At 43.7% G+C, this 26871-nt stretch overlaps 1 protein-coding gene across 2 annotated transcripts in view; it reads left to right on the top strand.

Moving 5' to 3' along the window:
- Nucleotides 1-26871, top strand: part of BRINP2 (BMP/retinoic acid inducible neural specific 2) — a 102424-nt gene that overhangs the window by 51183 nt on the left and 24370 nt on the right. For both annotated transcript variants that reach the window (XM_014845330.3, XM_044758473.2), the window contains exon 2: nt 2859-3205. In XM_014845330.3, coding sequence (XP_014700816.2) covers nt 2937-3205 — 269 coding nt within the window. In that variant the 5' untranslated portion in view covers nt 2859-2936. The remainder of the gene's footprint in view (nt 1-2858; nt 3206-26871) is intronic.

The following is a 26871-nucleotide window of genomic DNA, read 5'->3' as shown; positions in this document are numbered from 1 at the left end:
CCCCTAGGCTGGTCACAGCATGGCTCTTTGCTTTCTTCCAGGCTAGCAGGAGTTTGTCTCTCTGACACTTCACTTTTCTTTTTAAAGGTTCACCTGATTAGATCAGGCCCACCCAGGACTCTTTCCCATTTGATTAACTCAAAATCAACTGACTAGTAATCTGATCATGGGAATAGTATCCCATCATATTCACAGATCCTGCCCACGCTCAAAGGGAGTGGGTTGCATAGGGCATGAGCAGAAAGACACAGAATCTTGGGGGCCATTTTAGAATCCTGCCTTCCACAGTGTCTTCCCACCCATGTCAGGGCATGTCCACCTTACTGTGTTTGCTGCCTTGGCTGCTGTGTCAAGTGGCTCGAGTCTCCAAAATGAGCATTCTCCCCTCCCCTCCATCAATATGCTTTTAAAAACGGAACAATGTTTTCTAAGAGGAATTAATCACTAATGGTAGAGTTTCAGATGACGTCATGAGCACCTGCTTTTGTCCTGTCACTGCTCAGCAGCGTCTGGCACTTACGAGCCTCGGTATATGTTTCTCAATAAACGAATGCGTGAATGATTAAATTAGAAATATTTTGGGCATCCTCATCAGATTGCATCCTATAAAAAAATTGCCTACCTCCCCATGCGCAAGGCTGATTCCTCCTTTTAGTTTATATCCTTTTCCCCCTGATTTAAAAGTAATGCATGCTTGTTATGAAACACTTGGGGATTTTTCTTCCTTCTGAAAAATAGGATTTTGTTTTTTATATTTAAGTTTTTAATCCATCTGGAACTAATTCCCCAATATGATGTATAAAATATTCCATCCCCTACCCAATTAGTCTGCAATGCCTTTTTTAATATATTCAACGTTCTCGTGTAATAAACTCTCTTTCTGAGCTATCTGTTCTGTATCGTTGATCAGCCCATCCGATTTGTGTGCCAGGATCACCTATTTTGATGATTGGAGCATTATCATATGCTTCAAGATCCGGTAGGGCAGGTGTCACCTCATTCTCCCTATTTCCCCAGCCCCTCACAGCCAGTTGGTTAAGCGAGGGTCCATCTTCCTGCGCAGCATCTTTTGCAAGGTCTGGACATGGAGCCAGATCTGGGTTCATAATCTACCGCTGCATCTTCCTTGCTCAACTCCTCTGGGTCCCAGTGAAATGTCAACCTATAATAATGATGCCTATATAACAAACTTACCGTGAGAATTAACTGGGGTAACTTCTAAGAATCACCCAGCATATAGTAGGTGGTCAATACCTCCTAGCTGGAGCGGAGGAGTGACTGTGAAGGTCCGGCCACTCATGCTTCTGTCTCTCCATCCTTCCAAGCAGGTTCTGCAGCTCTTTTGAAAGCATCCTGGACAAATGCTCAGGTCCGGATCTCTCAGACTCCAGTCAGCCTTTAGGCCTGCAGTATCCAGGATTACTACTGGGCCCCAGCCTCCTGGCAGCCTCTTCAGGGTTCCCACTGGTCCAAGGGAAGTCTATTGGTTTTGTTGAGCTGGAACCACCCCAGAGTACACTGGGGGACTGTGGAGGGGCCGTGAATCAAACGCCAAAGCCCACTTTGCCTGCCCTTCGGGACTCTGGAAGTGCTGGGGAATCAACACCCCTTGCTTCATCTCCAGGGAGCCCATCTCTGGGTTTTGGCGTCCAGAGAAAGTCCTCAAAGCCACAAATTACAGGTTCTGGGGATTGGAAGTCATTCTAGCACACACTGAAGTGCTGCTGGCAAGGGGACATGGGCGAGACTCTGGCAGCCTGTGCTAGAAAGTAGAGATGGAAGAAACGCATGCAATTGCAAGAACCCCAACAGTACTGAATCAGTCCCCTGCATCTGCCCAGAGGTTTCTAAAGGTGACTAGTCATCCTTAGATGAGGTGCAGGCACTGGACATCAAAGGCCTGTGATGAGTCACAAGGCAGCCAAGAGTTTTGTGGCCAAAATCTTTGCTGGCACCTTCTCACCTTCTCTCTTTCTCAGAGAAGACAGGGCCTGGACTCATTCATTCCTTCAAGAAGAATCTCTGAAGGCCTGCCATGTGCTCTCAGGCACTGGGATGGAAGGCTACACAGCCCTGCCCTCAGGGAGCTCTCATGCTGCAGGCTGAGGAGAGAGAGGCCCCACAGGCATCCTGTCTGCCTGGATCTGCTCTCTGATGATGGTGATAGGCAGTTTGATTGCCCGCTCTAACTCCATCCCTGGAAGGCCTTCTAGAAAAGAAAGGACCAGGTGTTCCAATCTGGAAGGAGTCCTAGATAGTCTCTAGTCAAGCCTCTTTATTTTCTGTAAGAGAAAACCTAACCCAGAGAAGGGAAGTGGTTTGCCCAAGTTCACCCAGCTTCATAGCAGCAATGGGACTTCACTCCTTCTCTGCCCCACAATTTGCCAGCTGAAAAAGGGGGTTGCTAGTCACCTTCCACCAAGCTTCTAGAGGCAGCTCACAACCTACAGGGCTATTATTGAGACATGAGGAACCTCTCTGAGAGAGGAAAACAGCAGTAGATGCTGTTGAGTCAACAAAGGAAACATGGAAGCAGTGTAGTCTAAGAGCTGAGAGTCAGACCACCTGAGTTCAAGATTCTGGTTTCTTCACTTAAAAGCCGTATGAACTTAAGCAACTTTCTTCATCTCTCTAAACCTCATCTCATCTGTAAAATGATGACAGTGATGTTCCCTTAGGATTGTTTTAAGAAATAAATGAAATATACATCAAGTGCTTAGCTCAATGCCTAGAATGAAGATGTGTTACTGGGATCAAGGATTCCTAGAGTGGGCCCTGCTCAGGGATGTTTGATGTCCACAAGCCCGTGGAGTAAGACCAGGGGCTTCAACTGACATCTCACTGTTGTACTTCTCTAGTTCCAGGAGCCCCGGAGGAGCGGCACAGAGCGGGAGAGTGTGGCGAGAGAATGAAGAGACCAACCGCCCGGGAGAAGCATGAGGTGGCCGTGTGGCACTCGGTTTAGAGGGCTTCGGCTGGCGGCGGCCCCATGGGCAGCTCTGCTGGCACTGGGCCTCCCTGGTTGGGTGTTGGCTGTCTCGGCCTCGGCCGCCGCAGTGGTCCCCGAGCAGCATGCCTCCTCCGCCGGGCAGCCACCCCTGGACTGGCTGCTCACAGACCGGGGCCCCTTCCACCGCGCTCAGGAGTATGCTGACTTCATGGAGCGGTACCGCCAGGGTTTCACCACCAGGTACAGGATCTACAGGTGAGTGGGGGCTCCCAGCCAGACAGGGGCTTCCCTCACAGCCCAACCTGGGCAGGCGGGGCCCCAGCCACACACCAGCTGCCACTCTCGCAGCCTGAACTGAAAGTGAGAGCTGGGGAGAAGCAGGCAGGGAAAAAAGCCTACCATGTTGGTTTTTAAAAAAAGAAAGAAGAAAACACACAAGCTGGAAAACCTGCTGATGCCTCCTGGGGAACTTAGCAAAAGGGTTTCTATTTATAGGTTGTGCTGCTTATAAATTGAGGACAAATCTGGCGGCACAGAGTCAGCGTGTGGCCCAGGCTATGCAGGAGGTCAGAGTCAAATGCTGGGGCCGGGTTTTAACTAATGGGTTAGATTCTTTTATGAGTTGTAATTACCTAGACATGCAAATGAAGGAAGGCAGCTCCAGCTCCTGCCTCAGAGGTCTGGGGAGCCTTGCAGGGTCACAGCCTTGGCTGGCCTTGCGCGTGGAAGTGGGCTGTGTCTTCCTGGCCCCTCAGGCCGGTCCTGCGGAGCATCAGAGCTCACAGTCAAACATGAGACCCTCCTGTTCCATCTGATGAGGGAGAAGCCAGGCACACATTCCCAGCTGCTGGACCAGCACTTCAAAAGCAGAAAGTTTCTCGAAATCCTTACCTGGCGTTCTGGTGAGCCTCGGGGCTCCCACAAGTGCATCCTTTAATTCAGACCCTTCATCCCTCTGCCCACTTGCCCCCTCGTCCTCCTTCCCTTTTCTTCCTCACTTCACCCATAATCTTTAGACTACCCTGGGAGCTTTGCTGAATTTTTTTTTTTATTAAAGACATTTGTTTTCAAATTACAAATTAGTTTCTAATGCAAAGAGAGAGAGAGAGAGAGAAACATGAAAAAGCACAAAGAGAAACAAAACCAGAAAATCACCTATTCTTTTAGCATCTAGGAATTGTTTGGCACATGCTTCATTTCCAGTCATGCGAACATACTAAAGTTTTTGGCCCTCTTGCTAGATCTAGCATTTTATAAGCCTTATGCACATTAACTTGTTTAATCCTTCCAACAGCCCTGTGTTGGAAGAACAATTATTCTCCCCCTTGTACAGAGGAGGAAATTGAGGTCCAGAAAAGTTAAGGAACTTGCTGAAGGGCACACAGGTAGTAACTGATGCATCCAGGATTCACTGCCCAGTTGTCAGACTCCAGAGTCTGGGTTCTTAAAATATCTTTAGAGGTATTTTTCTGTTTCTGAGCTTTTTAACTTCTGCAATAACCATACAGTCTGTTTAGGTTAGTACAGAGTCTCAGATACAAGGTGTCAAGGTATTTAGCACTGGAAGATTCCCAAATGGTAAGAGCAGCCATTTATAGAGGCCTTTCTCCTGGTGCATGATTCTTACACTCGGATGGAGAGAAAGGTCAAGGTCAGGTTTGAGGGTCTGGTGTTGATGGGTGCTTGATGGGGGCACAGAAACAAAATCCTGCTCTAGGAATAGTCTGCCCAGCTCTCCTTTCAGCCCCTTCTCTTCCACTCTGCTTGGATGCTGTCTGGTCTTAGAAGGGACTGCAGTTCACACTCTGCTCTGGGGGCTCTGGTCCTTGCCATCCTCCAAAGACTGCAGTGGAAATTCACATAGGGCCACTGAGGCAGAGTGGCCAGCTCAGGCTGGGAGGGACTGAGTTAACACCTGCTCAGGTGGAGGTAGATGAGCAGAAGAGGTTAACTCAACCTTCAATAAATATACAAGAAGCTAGACATAGGCTTCCCACAAATTTTCTATAAAGTAAATTCAGGGCGATGCTTCTCTTTATCAAAGAATTTCTTTTTCCATCTCTCCAAAAAAAAAAGAGAGAGAGAGAAAATCCAGCTTAGAATGTGTTTAAGCAGTGAGTCCAGGAAAACAAGATTTAATTTACCTTAGACTTCTCAGTTTATCCCAGATCTTTCAGAAGCACTGCTATCACTCAAAATATATTTTTAAAATGTATACCAGAACTGAAATATCGGGCTGGGAATCCCAACACCGCCATCCACTTCAGAGGGCTGTGGAAACCAGAAACTAGAGGGAATAAACCATCAGTTTTCTTCTCCCCTCAATAGATTTTTCTTCCTCAAGCCCCAGCCCCAGGCCTGGCAGCCCCCGTATGCCTGAGCAGCCGCTCAGAGCAGGCCCGTGGGGACTGTCTGTAATCACTTCTGCGCCACCAACCATTCTATCAGTCGGTAATGGTTTTCTGATCATTTAATGTGACAGGCTCTTACACTGTGCCATTCTGTTTCTCTGGGGTCAGTTATTGCACATGAACCTGTACTTGGGGAAACAGTAACCAGTCATTCTGACAGGAAGGCAGCATTCTGATTTGTGACCCTTTGGTTGGGTGACGAGAGAATGGTCACACACAGCTGGGCCAGGAGCATTCTGGGAGTTTTGCTTTTAGTTATTAAGCAAAATGGTGGATCCATGGATGCTTGTTGTGGGGCTCTCTATCATCCCTGTGGGATTTCACTTTTATCCCTTCCCCTTTTGTCTCCAGTGGCAATTCCCTCTGGCAAATTCAAGACCTTGCTTACTCTGACTAAAGCGAGTTACAGAAAACTGGCAAAACACACATTGAGGGTCATTCTCAATGACCAGAAGGGCATTTTGTCTAGAAGGGCAGAGAGAGAAAAAGCTTACAGAGACTATCGGAAATGTTCTGTTGTGAAATATTGGGTCTTGAACAGAATTGGTGTTTCATTGAATTCTTTAAGAAACGTTTTGGTACAGAGAAATCGAAGGGTACCCACGTGTGCCTTCCATATAAGGAAGGAGATGAACGGTGATGGGGAGGAATAAGACTTGCCGGGGGGGCTGGGATATTTGGTGTAGAATCACATGATACTTGGTTACTAAACACAACAGGAGAGAGACCCGCCTTCCCTTCTAGTTGTGTGAACAGATCACAACTATTGCACAGCGAGTTTCTAATATTAAGCTCCGAATCCTCCCTATTCTTCTTTGGACATCGGAGTGTGCTCTCACTTTAAGGAGATAACTCCTCGTCTTAGAATAGCTCTGGCCTTTCTAACCATGGGCCCCCGTGGAGATTGTTGCTCTCTCCATTTCAAGTTTGCATTCAGGTAGACATAGGTGCTTGAGAGAGAAGGTTCTGGAGCCAGATGACTTGGGTTCTAATCCTGGAGGTGTAGCTTACTAGCTGTATAATGTTGACCAAATTATTAAATTTCTCTGTTTCCCAATTTCCTTATTTATAAAATCAGGACAATAATAGTGCCCACCTAATGGAGTGATGTAAAATTAAATGCTTTCATTGATGTAAAACACATAGAACAGTGCTTCATAAATATTGCCTACTGTTATTAGATTGTCCTCAACAAATATTAGCCAATGCAAGAATGGTAATGAGATGAGAGCCATGGGTGCTATCTTTGTCATAATGTCTGCTGAGGTCTTAGCATTCAACAACCTATATTAGAAGGAGAAAAAAATTGTTCTCATGCTTTCCTTTTTAAAGTATATTAACCCGATGCCCCTCGATCCATCTCTGCTGGGAGAGAAACTCAACTGGAGAAAGAATGAATCTTTTCTGGGGCACACTTTTACTGGTCTTGTGGGCTACAGAGGGAGCTAGATGTTCTCCAGCATGTTTTAGAGTCACCGCAGGTAAAGATCTTTTTCCTAAAGTCAGGAATGGTCAACTGAGCAAGCCTTCCTTAGGACATCCTACAGAAACTAGTCACTGCCAGCTGCCTGGTCCTAGGGATGAAGTGAACAATCTCAGGATGGCACCATTGTGAGAAGAGAGACAATATGCACTCTTGTTAAGCCTTCCTAAGTAACAGGATGGGCTTGGTCATCTCACCCAATTTTTGGCAAGCTTTTGAATTCCATTAGCCAACCTCCCAGCATGTCTCCAGCCCTGTCAGGCCAGGATCTGAACAATCAGCCCACTTCTCAGACACTATTAACAGGCTAATGGTAAGAGCTATAAGAGCAGAGATCCTGTCTCGAATTCCATTTGTGACCCCCAAGCCCACCCTCCTTGCTCCACCCCATGGCCCCCACTACAATAAACACTCAAGTATCAACATCTCACAGAAGTCCTATGAGGCAGATGGGGGCAATTATGGTCCAGGGCAGTGAGATGGACGTGGGCAAGGTCGGAGAGGTCATTGCCAGAAATAGCACTCAGGGCTCCCGACCTGACGTCTCCTGCTCGTTACCCTAGACTACACCACTTCCCTTTGACTGGTAAGTGCATCTTCATCATGACACGCAACTTAATCAGGCACCTAAATTGAGCTGATGCAAATGTAAATATGGTTTCTTGAAACACTCTAGCGGTAATGTTCCATTCTCTCTTTGCTACAAATCAAAGTAATGAGCAGTCTGTTTTTTCTAATTTCTTTTTGTATTAAGGCTTTAATAGAGAGATAATCATGAGATTGGAAAAAATCCAAGCCACTATGATGAAACACTTAAAACTCGGAAAGAATAAATTAAAATTAAGAGAGAAAGTTAGAAATCCTACAGAACAATGAGTATAATATGGTGGTTAAGAGAGAATCAAGGCTAGGTATACTTCCAAATTATGGGCCGTAGTCATTATTACCTCCATTTATATCTGCCTCTTTCTTAGAAAGGAAGGGTCTGGGGATACATTAGAAGTCTTTGGGGAGGAAAACAAATGAACAAAAAAAGAAATTAGTAGATATCTTCATTGACAAGAAGGGACATTATATTCTGATCATATTCTGGGCAAAGTTTGCAAATTTTGAGAACCAAGGTAGAACAAAGCTGAAAACCAAGAGGGTGGACTGGTACCCAGACGTAAGTGGTGTTGAGGCAGGAAGGTATTCTGGCAGGTGCATCTGAAACATCCAATAGGACAAGCAGGGGTCCAATCAGAGGATGTGGTGAACGTGGGCAGTGGAGGCAAAAGAACTTTTCAGCAGGCAGGAGAGCTATATCCCCAAGAGAAGACAATCTGTTTGCAATTCATCAAGATGAAAAATAGGATTTGGCAATAGCTTACATGTGAGGGAAGTGAGAAATAAGAAAAACCAAATATTTGATCCATACTGCTTCAAGTGTGGTCTGTGAACCAGCAGCATTGGCATTACCTGAGAGCTGGTAAAATTGACAGAACCTCAGGCCTCACCGCAGACCTACAGAATCAGAATCTGTATTTTAACAAGAGCCCCAGAAGAACAGTATGACTTTAAAGCTTAAGAAGTACTGTGTTTGATTACACTGAGTGCTTGGGAGATGATGAGGAGAGCAGGAGTGCCTAGGGTGGAAAAGGACAGCAGGCTTAATGGTAAGGCAGCATCCCCCATGATGCATTTGAGGTAGTGAGGATATTTACAAGAGATATTACAAATGAAAGAGAACAGTAGTCAAGGGAGGTTAAACTTAGGAGTTATCAGTGCCGAGGCACACAAACTCCTAAGAATAGACCCAGAAGCAGGGAGAAAAGTTTAAAAGCAGAAGAGGCTGGAAGGCCCAGAACCAGCCTGTGGATGCCTCCTGGGAGATGGAGAGGCGAGAAGGCAGAGAGCAGCTGTGGAAGCAATCACAGGACGAGCTCCAGAGCTGATTCATCACCCAGACCACGTCTCATGGACTAACTGATTTGGATAAACAGCAAACCCTGGGAGAGGCACCATCTCCAACTGAGAGACCACAATCCACATACATAAACCAAAGGCAACCTCTGCTGCCCTGGGTAAGTCCCAGCAATTTCCTAGGCATTCATGACAGCTCCTGAGGTGGAGCAGGGCTGTGTTATCACGCAGCTGCAGGGCACCACAGGGAAGCCGTGGTTCTCAGGTGAGCGTGGACGGGAGAGGCAGGGAAGGAGGTGGGCCTTTCGGGAGAAACGATGATCACCAGAGTAAACTGGGTGATCTCTGTGCTCCTCACTGGGTTTATAGTTTAACAAGGGAGTTCCTTAAGATGGAAGGAGAGAAAGGAACGGTGCACACACTAGAAAACAACTTAGAGAAAAGTGTGAGACAATGTGGTAGTGCAGGCAAGTATGGTTACAGGCACCATTTCTCAGTCCACGGAGGTGAGTAGGAGAGGGACAGAACAAAATGTTCAGAATTTGCTTTATCAAGAGTTCAGTGATGGCTAAATGTATAGCACCTCTGATACATAATATGCAATGTAGGCTGCAGACCCAATATAAGGCCTTCGCCCAAGGAGTTTCAGTCTAGAAGTCTCAGGTGACGAGTTCCACAAGGGGCTTGCATCAAGCCTGCATATCTTCATCCTTGTACAGAATCCTATCTCCATCTCTGACATGGAAAATACCGCACGAGTGCAACAGACCTTTATGACGCTTCTGTTGTGTACAAAGAACTGAATGAGAAAGTGTTCTGGTCTCTTGGAGCCAGGAGAAATAGCACATAGACAAACAACTACAATTCAAGAGCATAGGAAGGGCAATATTCAATCAATCAGTACTTTTGAGGGCCAACTCTAGGCTTATGATTCTACAAGATTCTGATAATAAACCATGAACAAAGAGGACACAGTTCTTGATCTGATGGAATTTACACATAAGTACATTTGGAGAACGTGCTAGATTACTCTGCATAGAAAGGTCAAGGAAAGCTGGAATAAAAGGTGAGGTATAGGCCCAGCTCTGATGGGTGAGTGGAAGCCCTCCAGGTGGAGAAGCTGGGGAATGGTGTGGTAGGCACACCGGCAGTATAGCCACAGGCAGGGGAGCACAGGGTGTGGTTTAAGAACTCAGCTGCCAGCCCATGTGCCTAAGGCAAATGTCAAGAAGCATGTGACTGTGTCCCTTTTTCATCTGCTCTACCCCACCCTGTTACTTCTGCCATGTCTTGTCCCTCCAAAATGCCAAAAGGGACTCTTAGACAGTGATTTCTTCCAAGGTGCAATTTCGAAAAACTCTCACCAGGAGGGGAATGTCATTTTTCCTGTATCAGGGGTGAGTAAAATGAAGGAAAAGTAATTGCATATCTGGAGAAGGAAGGACCAAAGGCTATTGGAAAACTGGAGTGTGACTATTCACCTGGTGAGAAAATGGCAAAGAGTGCCTTAAGGTCCTATGAAGCTACTGGTTCAACTGAAAATCCAGCATCATTTATGCTTAAAAAATTGAATTCAGGTAAGCTTACCACACTGTGTATTTTCTTACTTGGTCCTCTTACAGGTATTTATGGAGCATCTCTTTTGTGCAATGCATTATTCTGGGCACTACATCAGGCTACAAAAGATAGAGAAAACAGGGTTCTACTGATTTCCAGGGGTTTGGCAGTCTAGTTTGAGTGACAGCACACACACCAGAAAACACTGGAATGTAGCATCTCAATAACTGGGGAGAAGAAGTCATTTAGTACGCTCTCAGTGATGGATGGATAGATTTGGTCCATGGATGCCAGTCCTAGGTTCCCCCAGGACCAAATGACCCTTGCCCTACATTTTCCCATGTCTTTTGGGGGCTAAATGGAGGTTATCCACCCTGGCTTGAAATAGGATTGCAAAGATGGTCTGTAAAGAGAAAATGTAAAAAGAAAAATGTGCAAGAAATGAAGGGAAAATCTGGGAAAGCCAAGGGGAGAAGGCAAGACTGGTTTTGTTTTCAGATGAGATTTAGTAGAGAGATCTTGAGTCAATCAGGCAGAAAAAAAGAGGATTAATTTTTGCTTCGAGAAATAATTAATTTTATTCATGAATGAATTGCTACTTAGAGACGTGTATATGTAGGAAAGAGTGAGGTAGGCTTAATCTAGAAACCATCACGACGCAGATGCAGGCAGACAGGGACACTGGCTACTTATGCGGTCTTTTCTTTTTCTTTTCATTTTTTTCTCCTCCAGAGAAGAGCTTTTTCTGGGTCAGTGATTCTCAATTTTTTGTTCTTTATTCAGCTTCTGCTACATTTATCCCACCTCAGCGCTTCCCACATCTCCCACAAGAAAATTATTTCAGTCCATGTTGCTTAGAACAGTGAGTGGCATGTGGCGGGGCATTTATTCACTCAGCACATATTTATTGAGCATCTGTGTGTGCTGGCCACTCCCACGAGCGCTGGAGACACAGCCATGAATGACACATGGCCCAGGCTACAGGGAGCTCTGCCCTCAAGGAGGACCCATGGGAGCAAGTGGTTGGAAGTAGGCTGAGGTCTGTGAACCAGTAAAAAGTGGTATGTGAGGAGTTTGGTTCCCATGTCAGTCATCCATCTTCCCCTCCAGGATTAGAAACAGTGAACGCAATCATAAGGAGCTGAGGGAAGGTGGGGCAGATTTATTACCCTAAAGCTGGGCTGGAGATGAAGGTTTGGACCTGAGTTTGAGACAAGGATTCCTATCTTTACAATCCATCACTCACTCAAATGGAAGACAGCTGGAGCCCGTTGGTCCATCTGACTGATTTGCTCAGCCCTAAGTGAAGCAACTGGAGAAGGCATGGCTGCGTACTGCGTATGGGTTGGGCAGGTGGCCTCAGATGGAGCTCCACCAACCGAGCTAATTGTGAGGAGGAGGAAACCCTCAAAGGGACTGCCCACTGGAGAGCATGGATGTCCAAGAGCCAAAAGCTTTTTGTCAGGAGAGATCTCAGTGCATTGACTACACAATATTGAAGCCTGGACACAGGACAGCAGGCTCTCACCAACCTCCCCGACTTCCCCATGGGATAAAAAGAGTAAGGGAGCAAGGAAAATAGATTGTTCTGAGAGGGCAAACGCGTTGGCCAAAGTTTCTATTTAACTTAGGGAAAGAAAGCAAAGTACTCCCTCTGTACTATGAAATATTAATAACATTAATGTGTAATAATAACTATATATATTGAGTGTTCATCAAATGCCCAACATTTTACTAAGTTGTTATGTATATATGCTAAAATCATTCTTAGGAGAAATCTACAAGGGAGATACCCTTTGTATACATATATTACAGATGAAGACACTGAGTTTTAGAGGGTGTCACACAACTGGCAAGAGGAAGTGCCAACATTCAACCCATATAATAGAGGATCTGACCACTAAGTGATTATTATTGAATCAAATACATATTCTGAACCTGGAATTCTTAATGCTTTGAGAGAATGGTGCTTCCAGTTGTAACCACCTGTGTTCTCTGCCCCTCCTACTCTTTCTTTTGGCATTCCAGTAGATCTTTGGGATATAGAAGATGGGGGTTGGAGAGTGGCTCATCCCACTCAAAGACCCTGCAGTCCTCTGTTTCCACCAGAGATCTCCACCTGCACTTGGGCTCTGGGGAACCCTGAGTGGGAGGAAGTTACAGATGGGTCTTCCTGAAGCAATTCACCCACAGCAAATTCTGTATGTGTTGACTTTGCACTGCCGGTGTTTTCCTATAAGGGTGCAGTGTAAATTGAATTTCCATAAATTGAATCCTCTACTAGAGGGACACTTAATGACATTTCCAAAATGCGGTATCTTATTTTTTGCCTGGCAATGGCTTATAAAAATTCAGTGTTAAGTAAATCTCTAGCCCCTGACTTTAGGATCAGGTAGCTACTGACTTGTAAGCACACATATCCACTTGGAAATGTCTTATATTTCGAGGAATATTTTCATAAAGCCAGAAGAAACCTTTGGGGATGCAAATAACCTCTGCTCATTGGGCTACTTCGCAAATTTAGATTTTCTTACAGTGACAAGTTTGGTATATGCTCTGGGTCCCTTCCGCTTACCCTTGGCCCCCACAGCACCATGGAATCAGATGAAGCAGTGGAAGAGACCTACAGGCTGGGACTCCTGGGTCACTTTTAGGATTTGTAGATCCAGGTGTGGGCAGGTTAGGGCTGTCACACCCAGGACGTGGTTTGGGGCAGATGCTGGAATCTGGCAGAGCTCCCTCCGCCTGCCGTGTTTTCCGCTCTGCACCTGTTTAACGCTTCCTGGTTGTGCTGCCGTGCCAGGCTCTCCCCTGAGCCCAGAAATGGGCCTCTTTCTCCCTCCCCCATGCAAAGAACAAACAAGCTCCAGACGTCAGAATGAGGCAGGGTGAGCAAGGAGTCTCACTGGCCAGGCAGGAGGCCCTGTGGCAGGAAAATGAGGTAGCCAGAACCAGAGCTGCTCCAACCCCTTCATTACCAGCCCCAGGGCCTTGGAGAATTCTCATTTTTCTTGTGTGTCAGGAGAGCCCGTGCCTTACCTGGGGACATGTTAGTGACGGAGGAGGGACAGGAAGGAAGACACTTTGGGGAGTGAGCTCTCCTTGATCCACAGAGGCATGTAAACACCTAATGATCCCTCGACATGGGCTGCATGGTTGGTTTACTAGTAACGGAGGTAAACTTTAACACCATAAGCCAGTCTTTGCTCGGTTGGGTCTGTATATGTTCTAAATTGTGAGTCTGATGAAGACAGAGTGGAAAGGAAGGGAGGCTGTGCAAGTCCTTTAATGTCCACCTCAGTCATTGAGAAACAGACTCAAATGGGACTTGGTAGAAGAAATGTGGCTTTAGAGGCTGATAATACGTTCTTTTGTCTTCAGTTACACTAAGTAGAACGATGTTCGTTTTGCTGCCTGCAGGCCAGGAGATGAAATCTGGGAACTGCAGACTCAGTGCTTGGCCTGGGACAAGAGGCCAAAGCTGCAAAGCCAGACAGTGTCTGGCTGTGGAAGGATGCCTGACCATGGGGGATGCCATAACAGAACTGAGTGATGCTTGAATCTGTGAATTAGAAGGAAACTTTAAAATCACCTGTTTCCTACCCAAAGCGGACGCCACTCTACAAATCCCCAGGAAGGTCAACCATCCTTGGCTTGAGCAGTTCCAGTCCTGCGTGCTCATTGAGGCCCATTTCCATTCAACAGCCCCAAACACTATAGAGATCTTTCTGAAACTGAATCACAGTCTTTCTTACCATAATTCCACTTACTGGTCCTGACTCTGCTTTCTCTAATTTCTGTTAAGTCTAAATGCTTCTTCTTCACGTCAGGTCTCTAGATATTTGAAGGTCGTTGTTACTCACCCCGATTCTTAGACTTCTTAGCACTCCAGAAGTTCTTTCCTCTCCCCTCTCCTCTCACATTCTCTCTTTCAAGCTGTCCTTATCTCTTTTTCCTGACTCTTCCTTTTCCATCTTTCTTCATAAAGACAATGTAAGAAATTTATTTTGACATAAGATTTTCTTCCTGAACAAATTCTGGCTTCTAGGGAGCTTGCTTGCTTGCTCCTCTTTCAAAATACTCAAGAACTTTGTCACCGATCAGTATCAGTTGCCCATTCTGGAGTCTCTCAGATCAGGCATTTTCCTCTCCACAGATTTCTTTCACGTCTTGAATTCTGTGCAGCTCTTGAAGGTTAGTGACGGTGGATCTAGGTCTTAGGCACACCTCAGAACTGTGGGGACCCTGCTCTGGAACTGAAGCATCAATGCTTTAAGAAAAGTTGGAAATACATGCTGAGCAAATGGTGAGAGGATACCAGTTTTTCATTGAAGTTAAATTCAGGGAAAAAAATCCTAACTTTCCCCCCAGCTTCTCAAAGAATTGCATCCACCTCCCACTTGATTTGATTTTGGACCGCCAGATTGAGTTTCTGTGATGAAACCATAGCCAGAACTGCACTCAGCAGGTTTCATATACACTTTACTCTGTCTCCCCTGTTCTTTGCTGTGCTTCCCGGTATGACCAGCCACTTGGCTGCCTCTTCCCTGTCCCCATCTCCTACTTGAGTCGTTTGACTTCCATCTCAGAACCATCTTTCAAAGCCAGTCTCTTCTCTTTTCTCCTGGCTTCGTTTACCACTTGGACTTTCTTCTCTTCTCCTATCCAACCTGCCTAAAGTCCTCTTTTGGTCTCTCTGTACTCAAAGGGTAAAACCCAAATGCATTTTCTTAGCATGAAAGTCCATTCCAAATCCATCCATTCACTATTTCAACAAATATTCAATGAATATGGACCCTGTTCCGCTGATTATGCCCCACCATTTCTTCCTACTTATCCTTTATTCCAGCCTCAGGGAACATCTCCAGATTCACCAGACACAGAAGGCTCTTTCCATGCCCTGTTCCTCTTCCTGCAAAGCTCTTTCCAGTTTCTCTGCCAGCTGAGTTCCTACTTGCCTTTCAAAGCCGTTTAAATATCACCTCCCTATGAAATCTTCCTTGGCTCCTGCAAGAGAGTTAGTTTTTCCTACTTATGACTCCCCATCAGTCTGTTCATATTTCTGCTATAGAACTTATTTTGTGCATTCATTTATTTGTTTACCTATCTCTATTTGCTCTTCACTTGGCTCTGAGCTCCTTCAGGCAAAGAACACGTTTTATTTTGTCTTTATATCTCCAGCTCCCAGTACCATGTCAGCCACATGTAAGGATATCATAAGAGAATGAAGCCCCTCAGTAAGGGGAGGATGTTCTGGCACTGAATTAGATGCAGCAGAAAGTCAGTGGCTTTAGTTTAAATGGAAGCTCTGATACTTCTAGCCATGTGAACTTGGACAAGTTATTTTGCAGGTGAGCCTCATTTTTCTCATAAGTAAAATGGGTAGAATAATAGGACTTGCTTTATAGGACTATTTGGTGATAACCAAAAAACAAATTTGGTTTATTTCAAGATGAGCACTTATTCTTTTTGTGAGGAGTCTCCTGAGAATAAATGTGGAAAATCATAGAGTGGGCAATCTTTAGAAGAGGAAAGAAGAGAAAATGCGGAGAGGTTAATTGAGAAAGAAGAAATAAAGAAGGGGCAATCTCACTCTGTCAAACCGTTTCTACTGCGATCTCCATACACAATTAAATTTATCACTTAAAATCCACATACTGTTCTCCCTAACTATAGCCTGCTATCTATTCATTGACTTTATAGTTATAGATAGTCCCAAGTAAATCCTTAACAGTGACGGATGCTTTCGCAGTAGAGCACGACTCACATGCCATGATCCCACAGCATAGAAGTCCAGACCTCAAGACCAACACCATTTCCATCTAGACTCAGAAAACAAGAAGAAGAGAGACCTCATATGGGAATGTTACTGAGCTGAGGAGAAATGGGAGCATGGATGTTTGACCATAAAGACAATAAAATCAGGTAATTGAAAGGGACCCTTATCCAGCCAGGCAATAAAACCAAGAGTGAAGATTACTTTGTCAGGCTGGAATGTGAGATTGGCAAGATCAAGGCAGTATTAGTCAGAGCAGGCTAACTACTGGAACAAACAGTCCCCAAATCTCAGTGATTTAATGCAAGTTTTTTTTTTTTGCTCATGTCCAATGTAATTTATGGGAGAGTTAAAAGGAGGTTGCTTCATGAAATCATTCAGGACAAAGACTCCTTCTATCTGGTCACTCTGTCATCACCCAGGGTCTCAGAGTCCTCTTCTGGGAGGTCTTATGGTCTAGGCCTGGGCTCACATTCCACTGGCCAGAACTCAGTCACACGGCTACACTTAAATGAAGAGGAAGCCGGGAAAAATAGTCTGTGAGCCCAGGCGGAAAACAGAAATAGCTTAGAGCACAACTTTCTAGTCTCTGCCACAAGGGGTGGAATGCAAGAAGAAAGTGAAATGCAAAGCCCTAAATTTAAGTTCAAATTTCACAAATGTAGGATATAGGAGGCCTGGTTTAGCTCTGAAAGAAAATATCTAGGGTTGGAAAAAATGTGGGGTTCTGGTCGACCATACTATTTTTGTCTTAAAAAAAAAAGGAATGCAATATTCAGATGCATTAATAAAGGAAATATGTATAAGAGAAAGATCATGGACTATCTTCACTTTTCGTTAGCTTTGTGTCCTTAAATTGTCTGAGCCTCAGCTAGCTCAGCTATAAAATAGGACTAAAGCTTGTGGTGTGTATCAGTGTATCAATTAGCTATTGCCACAATTATGGATATAAAAATAACCTCAAAACTCAGTAGCTTAAAACAATAATCATTTATCTCACTCACGTATCTGTATGTTGGCCGCATTAGCTGTGCTTCAGGCTGCAGGTTTGCAAGGCGGCCATTAGATCTTTACTCCAGTGATGTTTATTATGGGTCTCAGGCTGAAAGGGCAGTACCTGAAGCTACATGGGGGAAGCAATTCTCATGGCGAGGGCAGGGATGCAAGAAGGAGAGTGGCAACATGCAATGCCTCATGAGATCTTGGCCCAGAATTGGCACGCTCTCAGTTCTGTCTGTATTCCTCTATCCAAAGCAAATTCACATAGCTGAGCTCAATATCGATGGGGGAGGGAAATAAGCTCCCTCTCTATCAGTGTGTAATACTGCAAAGTCACATGTAAGAGGACGTTCTAATACAGGCGAGAATGGGGATTCAATCTACCACAATGACAATTGTAAGATTGTGGTGGTGATTAAAACATATGTAAAGCATCCAGTCCTATGACTGGCAACATAGGGGCTCAGTAAATAGACACTCTGATGATAGTCACAATGATGATGATAATGATGTATTCAGATATTGTATCCTCGTGTACTCTCAGTGGCTCAGAACATGTCTACTGAATTGGGTTTAATTTTGGTTGCCATCTTTAAAAAGAAATACAGTGACAAACTAGATTGCAAGTAGAGAAGTTTGGGGCATAAAGGCCTAGGGATCTGGAAACTGTATTGAAGGAACTAAAAATATCTAGTCCAAGGAAGAATGGCCCATATAAAAAGTAAATGCACCCAAATGCCAGAAGGGTTGTCTCCTTGCAAAAGGAGTCAACTTGTAGAATAATGGAAGGAAGTGCCAGTCTGGGGGAATTCTCTTAGAGTTAAGTAGATAATGGGAAGCCTGTGGACATTTGCTGGGGAGAAGCGTGGCATGGGCTGTCGGCTTGCTGAGTGAAGATGAGCACAACAGGAGGTGCAGAGTGGTGAACAGAGCTGTTTTCTCCACAGTGGAACAGATGAGCTGTGGGGAGCAGGTTGGGAGGTCAAGGCAGAGCTGGGGTTTCTGTGCCTGATAGATCTTAGCTCACTTTTCAGTTTCTTCTGGTGTCATAGATTCACTGGTCCTTCATTCCAATGTAGTATTGGAATGTATTTCATGTTGACTCTACAAGCACACCACTCTCAGTACCCTCTCCATGCCCCCGAGCCCCAACTGGGCAGCGTGAGATTCACCAGTGACGATCTCCTCCTCCTCCTGAAGCTTGAGTCTCCCCTCCCCATTTCTCCCAATCAGCCTTAATTAAACTGTTTGAAAGCTACAGCTTGATTTTAATTAGTGCAAAATTGGGAAGATTAGAATGAAATTGGCCAATCATTGTTTATGGGCCGTTGTTTGAGAACACAGCAGGCTGCTAAATTACCTCCATGCCAGGCTTCTTGAATTCTTCTAGACAGTGGGAAGGATGGGGACACTGGGGCATTGGCAGAGGGCTAGCCTCATTTCTGCTCTTGTGCCTCCTAGAGGTGCAGGGGTGGACATATTATTTAACCAAAGGGCTCCTGGATTGCAGCCTTCCTGCCTGGGGATTTCTCCCTGCTGCAGTGGTGAATGAGGAGAAAGAATTTCCTGGAAACTATGAAGAAGGTGTACAGTGGTCTCTGAACTTGAACACAGGTCATAGACAAAGACAGAAATCATTTTTAACATGATCTGGGTTCTCATCAAACTCTGCCACTGATCAACTGAGACTGGCGTCCCCTCTCTCAGTTTCTCTGTCTCTTTGTTAACCTATAAAGGGTTAATAGCTGAATAATGATAGTTCTTCTTTCTCTTTCCTGAGGTCCTCACATAGATAAAATAGTTGAGCTTGTGTGAAAATGTGTACAGACTTTTTTAAAAACTAAAGGAAAGCTCCACACCAATATGAGATTATGTTTTTTCATAATTTCTTTTTATAGCTCATATTAATCATGTCTTATTCATTATAGCAGTAAAGGCTGTAATAGCCAAGTACATTACAGTAATCTGTTGTTGAGATAGAAATCTCCTCATGATGTGAAGTGTCTGGAAATACTGCTTTCTTTATAAGAGCCAAAGCATGATCCCAGCCTCCAAAATGTCCAGCTAAAGAACATGAAGGCATCTTAGCTGAGCTGCTGACGTAAATAACTGGTATCCCTCAATGTCTACGTTGGCTAACTCATTCATGTGAATTTTTCAAGATGAAGAATGTGAGCCTTGTGGGAAAAAAAGTGGTCTTGTCTTATCTTGGTGGATTGAGTTCTGTGATGGGAGCAGTAACCCCGGATGTGAGGTCTATCAGTAGAAGGGTGAAGAAAGAAAAGGCTTCTCTGCGTCTGGAACTTGCAGGAAGAGAGCAGTACTCAGTGGCGTTTACTGAGACCCCTGTGTCAAATTGGCAAGTCTCAAGCTAGTTAGGGAAAGGCAACTCTCCAAGAGAAAGGTGGGCTCTGAACACAAAGATGTTTGCATTTATCCAGAACTAGGTTGGTGGGTGAGAATTTTTTTCCATGATCATTGGTTGGTGGTTTACGTAGACAAAGTTAAGTCACAGGAAAAATGACGAGAAAACTATTTGTGCCCTTGGCTTAAGGCCAATCCATCTTTTTTGCTCTAAAGTTCTTAAATATTTTATTCAATGACCTGTCCTGTGTCTCCCTTCATTTTTCAAGGAAAACCGGTTATTTTTTTTTTTTACAAGTATGGTTCATACCAAAACAACCTTTTGGAGAATGTAAGCTTGTCCCTTTCAGCACTGCAGTCCCTTTGAACTGTAAATGTTGGAGGAAGATACCCTCCCGAAAAAGGTTATTGGAAATATATCAGGAGGGCCAAAGAATAGAGAAAGGCAATATTCCCCACCGTGACAGCCTGTTCTCTCTGCCATTGTTTTCAAAGTGGTGCTTGGAGCTGTGCATCCTGGGCTCCATGCTGCCTTAAGGCTTCTCCCCAACCTCTCAGGGAGCCCTAGGACCTATTCTGAGAACTGCCGCCTGAGTGAGCAGGTAATGATTGGTTGGCTCTGCAGGAAAGAGCATTGATTCCTTCGCCAGTAAGCCCAGCCTGGAGTCGAACTCAGGAGGAACAAATGGGCTCTCAGCACTCAGGGGCACGGTGACACTGGGATAGGAGGATGCCAAGCCTGCAGGAGTGCCACAGCAGAGTGGGATGGGGAGAGCTGCATACTCAGGATACAGTAAGTAGGACTTTCCAAATGACAGCCATATCGGTGGAATTGGAAATGGGCCTGAATGTGCTTCCCACACAGATGGAAAGATATGTCCATTGGAAGAACTGATCACAGAATAATCTGACTGTTAGCATGAGGTCTCAGCACAACCACCCACGTTATTGGTTGCAGTATTCATTACTACTGATTTCAGCCTCATTGAGATATGGTTTTGTTTTTGTTTTTAAACTATGGATTTTTTAAAAAATACTCTCTCCCTTAAGGCTTCATTGGGAGGGAGGCTTCCATAGGTAATGACTCCTCATGGAAGCCAGATCAGTGTTCTCAGTTTACAAGACCGAAGGGTGGTGCCTCAGCCTGCAGCTGCTGGAAGCCGCACCTGGGATGGAAGACCCGAGCTGTGCTCTGAGTCTTTCACCGCCAGGAGCACAGGACCCTGTGGGGGACACTTGCTGGCAGAGTTCTTGTTGACCTTGTGTAACGTGGGAGGAACACAGTGCTGCAGGGTGGTTGGTGACATTAGAGTCAGTAACTATGACTTGGAGGCGTCCCTTTTTATTTACATCTTTCAAACTAGGAACACCTTGTAGCCATTTAGTATTCTCATTGGAGACCCGTTTGCTTCAAACCTAGAGCTGGCCGGTTCCCAAAGCCCTGCTGAAGCTCCTGTTGCCTGAGGCTTGGCGTGGCTGTGGTTCAGCTCTCCTGTTACATGCCCCTTTGGATTTCGGAAAAATCCCTAAACTCATGTACAACCAGAAGCATCGTTTATTGGCAATCTGGACCATTTGTGTTAAGCACTTTGGGAGAAAGATGACTACGATGCCTTCAGAATGTAGATATATAGAAGGATTTCTATCTACAACATTCTCAGCATCGGTAGCAGTGTGCACGGTTGCTATAACACCATGCATTTTACCCTTCAATTCGGATATCCCTTCCTAAACTTTGTTTTGGATGTTTTTAATGATTTTATAGGTATGTCAATCCTTTGACAGAAATATATGTTGTTCACTCTAGGCTCATCTAAAACATGATTAAAAAAAAGTGGACTAAACTTGGGGCCACCCCAGTGGCACAGCAGTTAAGTTCACCCGCTCCGTTTCAGCAGCCCCGGGCTCACTGGTTCGGATCCTGGGTGTGGACCTATGCACTGCTTATCAAGCCATGCTGTGGAAAGGCATCCCACGTATAAAGTGGAGGAAGATGGACACAGATGTTAGCTCAGGGCCAGTCTTCCTCAAAAAAAAAAAAAAAGGGGGGGGGGACTAAACTTCCGTTAATTGTAGCAGTCTGCTGAAGCGCCCTTTTGAAGGGCTGTGTGGACACCTTTACAGGCAGAGTCCACCATGGAGATCTCTGGTCACCCTTTGGCTTAACCTGTGAGCCCTTTATGTAGTGGCCTCTGCTGTTCTAAAGGCACTTTCCATAGGGGCTTGGAATGTTTGCTTTCTCAGACTGTTTACCGTGTAACAAACGCAGAGGGAGAAAATTTTAGGAGAAATGACTAAATTGAAATCGAGATTTAGTTGATGTCTTAATTGAAACAAAGTTGATGGCTTAGTTGAAGTAGTGTGTGTTAATATAATTGATATATATAAAACATCCTTTTCCCAGGGGAAAAAAAAAAAGAGCTTTGATTATTTTATTACTGGAAAAAAACTACTAAATGAAAAATCGGAAATGAACGTTTATTCTTTGAATGGCACAGGCTCCCTTCCAGTATTGCCTTCTGAGGTTTTCAGATACTGGGAAGAACCAGGTTAATAAGTTCTGTAAGCACATTTTTACCACTTTCTGGCTGCAACTCCATTCACAGATGTTTCCCCCATTATCCTGATTCAGTGAAGGGCCCCAAAGGGAAGAAACAGTGAAGCAGAAGAGAGAGGCACGGGGCGCCCTCAGAGCCTCAGCCTTTCTGCAGCAGCTGAGGCTTTATGCCTATCTCTGAACTGACACCCCGTGCCAGTGTCCGGAAGCAGGTTTTGCTTATTGTTTTGGGCTGTGTGGGTTTTTTTTTTTTGCAAACATAGTTCCCATCCTTATGTATCTATTTTTTCTTCAATGAAATTCTCACCTTCTCTCTGTCTCATACTCAACACACACGTGTGTGCACACACACACACTCTTCCACTCACAAAATCATGATTGCCTGTTTGAGTTTCACAGGGGAGGTGGGGAAGACTGTGGATCATGGAGCCAGACAGCCTGTGTTGAAATCCTGACTCTGCCACCTGCTGGGTGTTACCTACGGGGCAAATTGACTTATATGTGCCTCAATTTCCTTATCCATAAAATGAAGATAATTATATTTTCCCTCTTATGGGGTGTTTTGAATATTATATTGGTTAATACTTGTAAGATACTTGGAACGCCTGGCACATACTAAGAATTCATTAAATGTTAACCATTATTTTTTATTATTTGCTCATAAAAAGCTTCCTAAGACAGTATCACTCATTTTTCGAAGTCGTTTATTATTCTCTGTTATGATTTCCTGAGCAGCCATGGCAGCTGGAGTCAGCCCTTTATCCCTGATTCCTCCCGTGGTACCCCGTGTACGGGCTTGATTTTTTTCGAGGCCTCAATTTCCCCTCCTGCAAATGGATGTATTGAAACCACGTTAATCCAAAAAGGTGTTTTGCTTTAGTGTATATATGGCACTGTGTTTTGGATATACAATAAATTCATGTTTTGTGTAGTTAATTGAAGGAATGAAATGTTCCTGGTAATGAAAATATTTTTGTCAAAAGATAGTAAATATTTAAAAAGAATTGGGATGCAATAAAATACACTGAACCCATCTATAGAGGGGGAAATAGTGTCATAGAAACAGCAGTGTGGTGTTGACCTGGGTTTTAATCTCAGCTCTGCCACTTATTATGTGACTGTGCAAGTTACTTTCTTAACATCTCTGGGTCTCATCGCCGCTATTGCCACCATCATCATAGTTGCTGCACTGGTGTGGGGTGGGGGGCGAGGGAACAAGGTCAGGACACTAGCTTTTTGGTCTGCTACTGGTGCCAACTGGTTATATTGCTCTGGGCAAACCACTTCCCTCTCTGTTTCATGGTTTTTTCATAACAAAAGAGGAATGGAATAGACCTTCTCAACTGGTATGGATGCTGGCACCTGGTGGTGCTGCGAATGGATTACAGGTGTGTCCACATCTTGAACCCCTTGGCCCTTGGAGCAATTGGGTGGGGTCTGGGGTAGCAGGACTCCTTGTGCTTCTCTCCTCGGATCTGAGCAGGCTCATTCATTGATCCTGGTGTATCACATAAAGAGAATTTTCAACATACACGATAACGTGAAAAAGATTGGCAATACTACTCAAATGTTTCTTCTAATTGTAATAGCCCAAATTTCCCTCTTGGTAGACGTGTGATATCAGGCAAATTACTTAGCTTTCTGAACTTTGATATCCTCACTCATTTAAGTAAGATATACTCAAACTCCTTTTGGTTTGGATAAAATATGTAACTTTCCAAGTCTGATGTTGGAAAAAGGAAGATGAAGACTAAGGAAAAGTGCAAAACTCCAAGATTGTTGCTTTTTGGGGGGATATTTAATACTACAAGTGTGGCAGAAATTGTTGTTAGACCCAGTGTAAAGGATTGGAGCTGTTGATCATTAACACTGGGCATAAAGCACAGCAGAGTCTGAATGGGGCCTCTGGACTCGCTGGACTTCAGAGTGTGGACTGTGGACAGCCATTGGAAGTTGTCTGTGTCCACTGAAGACAATGGAAGAGAACCCAGACTTACCCAAAGCGTAAGAAAATACCATGAGTGCCTTGATTTATGTATTAAAAAAAGCACAAAATTATGCTTATAAGTTACCTTTTTGTAAGTCAAATCTAATTTCTCATTGGTATGTGTACATACTTAAAATGCTTTACTTTCATTCCAGATCAATCACTAGTTGGTGGTTGCTTCTGTGTACTCTCATCCTGTAACTCTTTTTTATCAAGTTGTCAATAATTTGCAAACAACTAAAGGACTAGGGAAGTCATGACATAAAATGGGTGACTATTTATTTTAAACAAATAAAATAACGAGAGAATCTCTCAATCATTCAACAAAAATATATTGAACACCTACTATTGTTCTATTGTTAGAACATCTAACATTCTTCTATTGCTGTTGAATAAGACAGAAAGAATCAATCCTGCTCTCAAAGAGTTCATGTTCTAGTGGGAGAGAAAGAAAATTAAAAAATATATTATGTCGGGTAGTGATCAGTGCTCAGAAGATACATAAAGCAGAGCGTGAGGACAGAGGGTGAGAGAGGGTGCTCTTTTGGATGGGATGGTCAGGGCCAGCTTCTTGTAGGAAGTACTGGTCAGCAGTCCTGAATGAAATGACTGAGCAAGTGATGTGACCACCAAGTTTTATTTATTAGATTTAATCGAAGTGGGAGCCACCCCTATGGTAAGGTGGCCTTTCCTTTCAGTGAGGGACTTTGACCATTGTAAGAAATTATGGAAAATGGAAGAATGCCTGCCTTTTTTTCCCCCTAGCAATCTAAATGATACGATAGAAATTCTTTGTCAGTTAATGAAGTCTAGGTGTGGCCTATTGCAAAACAGGGAGGCTGGGTTTGGTTTTAGATTAAAAAAATCATCGCCAAGACCAATGTCAAGGAGCTTATTGCCTATGTTTTATTCTAGGAGTTTTATGGTTTCAGGTCTTAAGTTAGGTCTTTAATCCATTTTGAGCTGATTTTTGTGTATGGTGTGGAGTTACAGCTTCATTCTTATGAGTGGTTATCCAGTTTTCCCATTACCGTCTATTGAAGGGAGTATCCTTTCCCCATTGTATATTCTTGACTCCTTTGTCATAATTGGCCATATACGTGTGGGTTTATTTCTGGGCTCTCTATTCTGTTCCATTGATCAATGTGTTTGTTTTTATGCCAGTACCAAACTGTTTTGATTTCTATAGCTTTGTAATACAGTTTGGAATCAGGAAGTGTGATGCCTCCAGCTTTATTCTTTTGTTTTCAGTTATTTTATTGAGGTTGTATTGGTTTATGACATTGTGTAATTTCAGGTGTACATTATTATATATCAGTTTCTGTATAGACTGCATCGTGCTTGCCACCCATAGGCTAATTTTTGTCAGTCATCATACATATGTGCCCCTTTACCCCTTTTGCCCACCCTTCCATCCCATTCCCTTCTGGTCACCACTAATCTGTTCTCTTTATCTGTGTGTTTGTTTATCTTCCACATATGAGTGAAATCATACAGTGTTTATCTTTCTCTGTCTGGCTTATTTCACTTAACATCATACCCTCAAAGTCCACCCATGTTGTTCCAAATGGGGCAATTTTGTCTTTTTTTTTTTATGACTGAGTGGTATTGTGTTGTGCATGTATACCACATCTTCTTTATCCATTCATCAGTTGATGGGCACATGAGTTGCTTCCATGTCTTGGCTATTGTGAATAGTGCTGCAATAAACATAGGATTGCATAAATCTCTTTGAATTGTTAATTTCATGTTCTTTGGATAAATACCCAGTAGTGGGATAGCTGGATTGTATGATAGTTCTATTTTTAATTTTTTGAGAAATCTCTATACTGTTTTCCATAGTGGCTGCTCCAGTTTGCATTCCCACCAGCAGTGTATGAGGGTTGCCTTTTCTCCACATCCTCTCCAACATTTGTTATTTCTTGTCTTGGTAGTTATTTATGCCTTGGAAATTATAGTCATTCTGACAGACATGAGGTGATATCTCATTGTAGTTTTGACTTCCTCCAGCTTTATTCTTCTTTCTCAAAAGTGTTTTGGCTATTAGGGGTCTTTATTGGTTCCTTACAAACTTTAGAATTGTTTTTTCTATTTTGTGAAAAACACCAATGGAATTTTTATAGGGAATGTAATAAATCTGTAGATTGCTTTGGGTAGTATGGACATTTTAACAATATTAATTCATCCAATCCATGAGCACAGAATATCTTTCCATTTATTTGTGTTTTCAACTTCTTTCATCAATGTCTTCTAGTTTTCAGTGTACAGATCTTTCACCCCCTTGGTTAAATTTATTCCTAGGTGTTTTATTTTCTTTGATGCAATTGTAAGTGGGATCATTTCCTTAATTTCTCTTTCTGATATTTTGTTATTAGTTTATAGAAATGCAACTGATTTTTATGTGTTGATTTTGTACCCTGCAACTTTACAGAATTTGTTTATTAGTTGTAACAGTTTTTTGGTGGAACCTTTAGGGTTTTCTATATATAATATTATGTCATGTGCAAATAGAGACAATTTTACTTCTTCCTTTCCAATTTGAATGCCTTTTCTTTCTTTTTCTTGCCTAATTGCTTTGGCTAGGACTTCCTGTACTATATTGAATAAGAGTGGTGAGAGTGGGCAACCTTGTCTTATTCCTGATCTTAGAGAAAAAACTTTCAGCTTTTCATCATTGAGTATGTTAGCTGTCGGCTTGTCATATATGGCCTTTATTTTGTTGTGTTACGTAACTTCTATACCCAGTTTGTTGAGAGTTTTTATCATAAATGGGTGTTGAATTTTATCATAAATGATTTTTCTGCATCTTTGAGATGATCATATGATTTTTATCCTTAGTTTGTTATTGTAGTGTACCACATTGATTGATTTGTGGATGCTGAACC

Source organism: Equus asinus, chromosome 25 (assembly GCF_041296235.1).
Source record: "Equus asinus isolate D_3611 breed Donkey chromosome 25, EquAss-T2T_v2, whole genome shotgun sequence".
Classification (NCBI taxonomy): Eukaryota; Metazoa; Chordata; class Mammalia; order Perissodactyla; family Equidae; genus Equus; species Equus asinus.
Note: the sequence above shows the minus strand (reverse complement) of the source record. Positions and strands in the feature narration are given on the sequence as shown.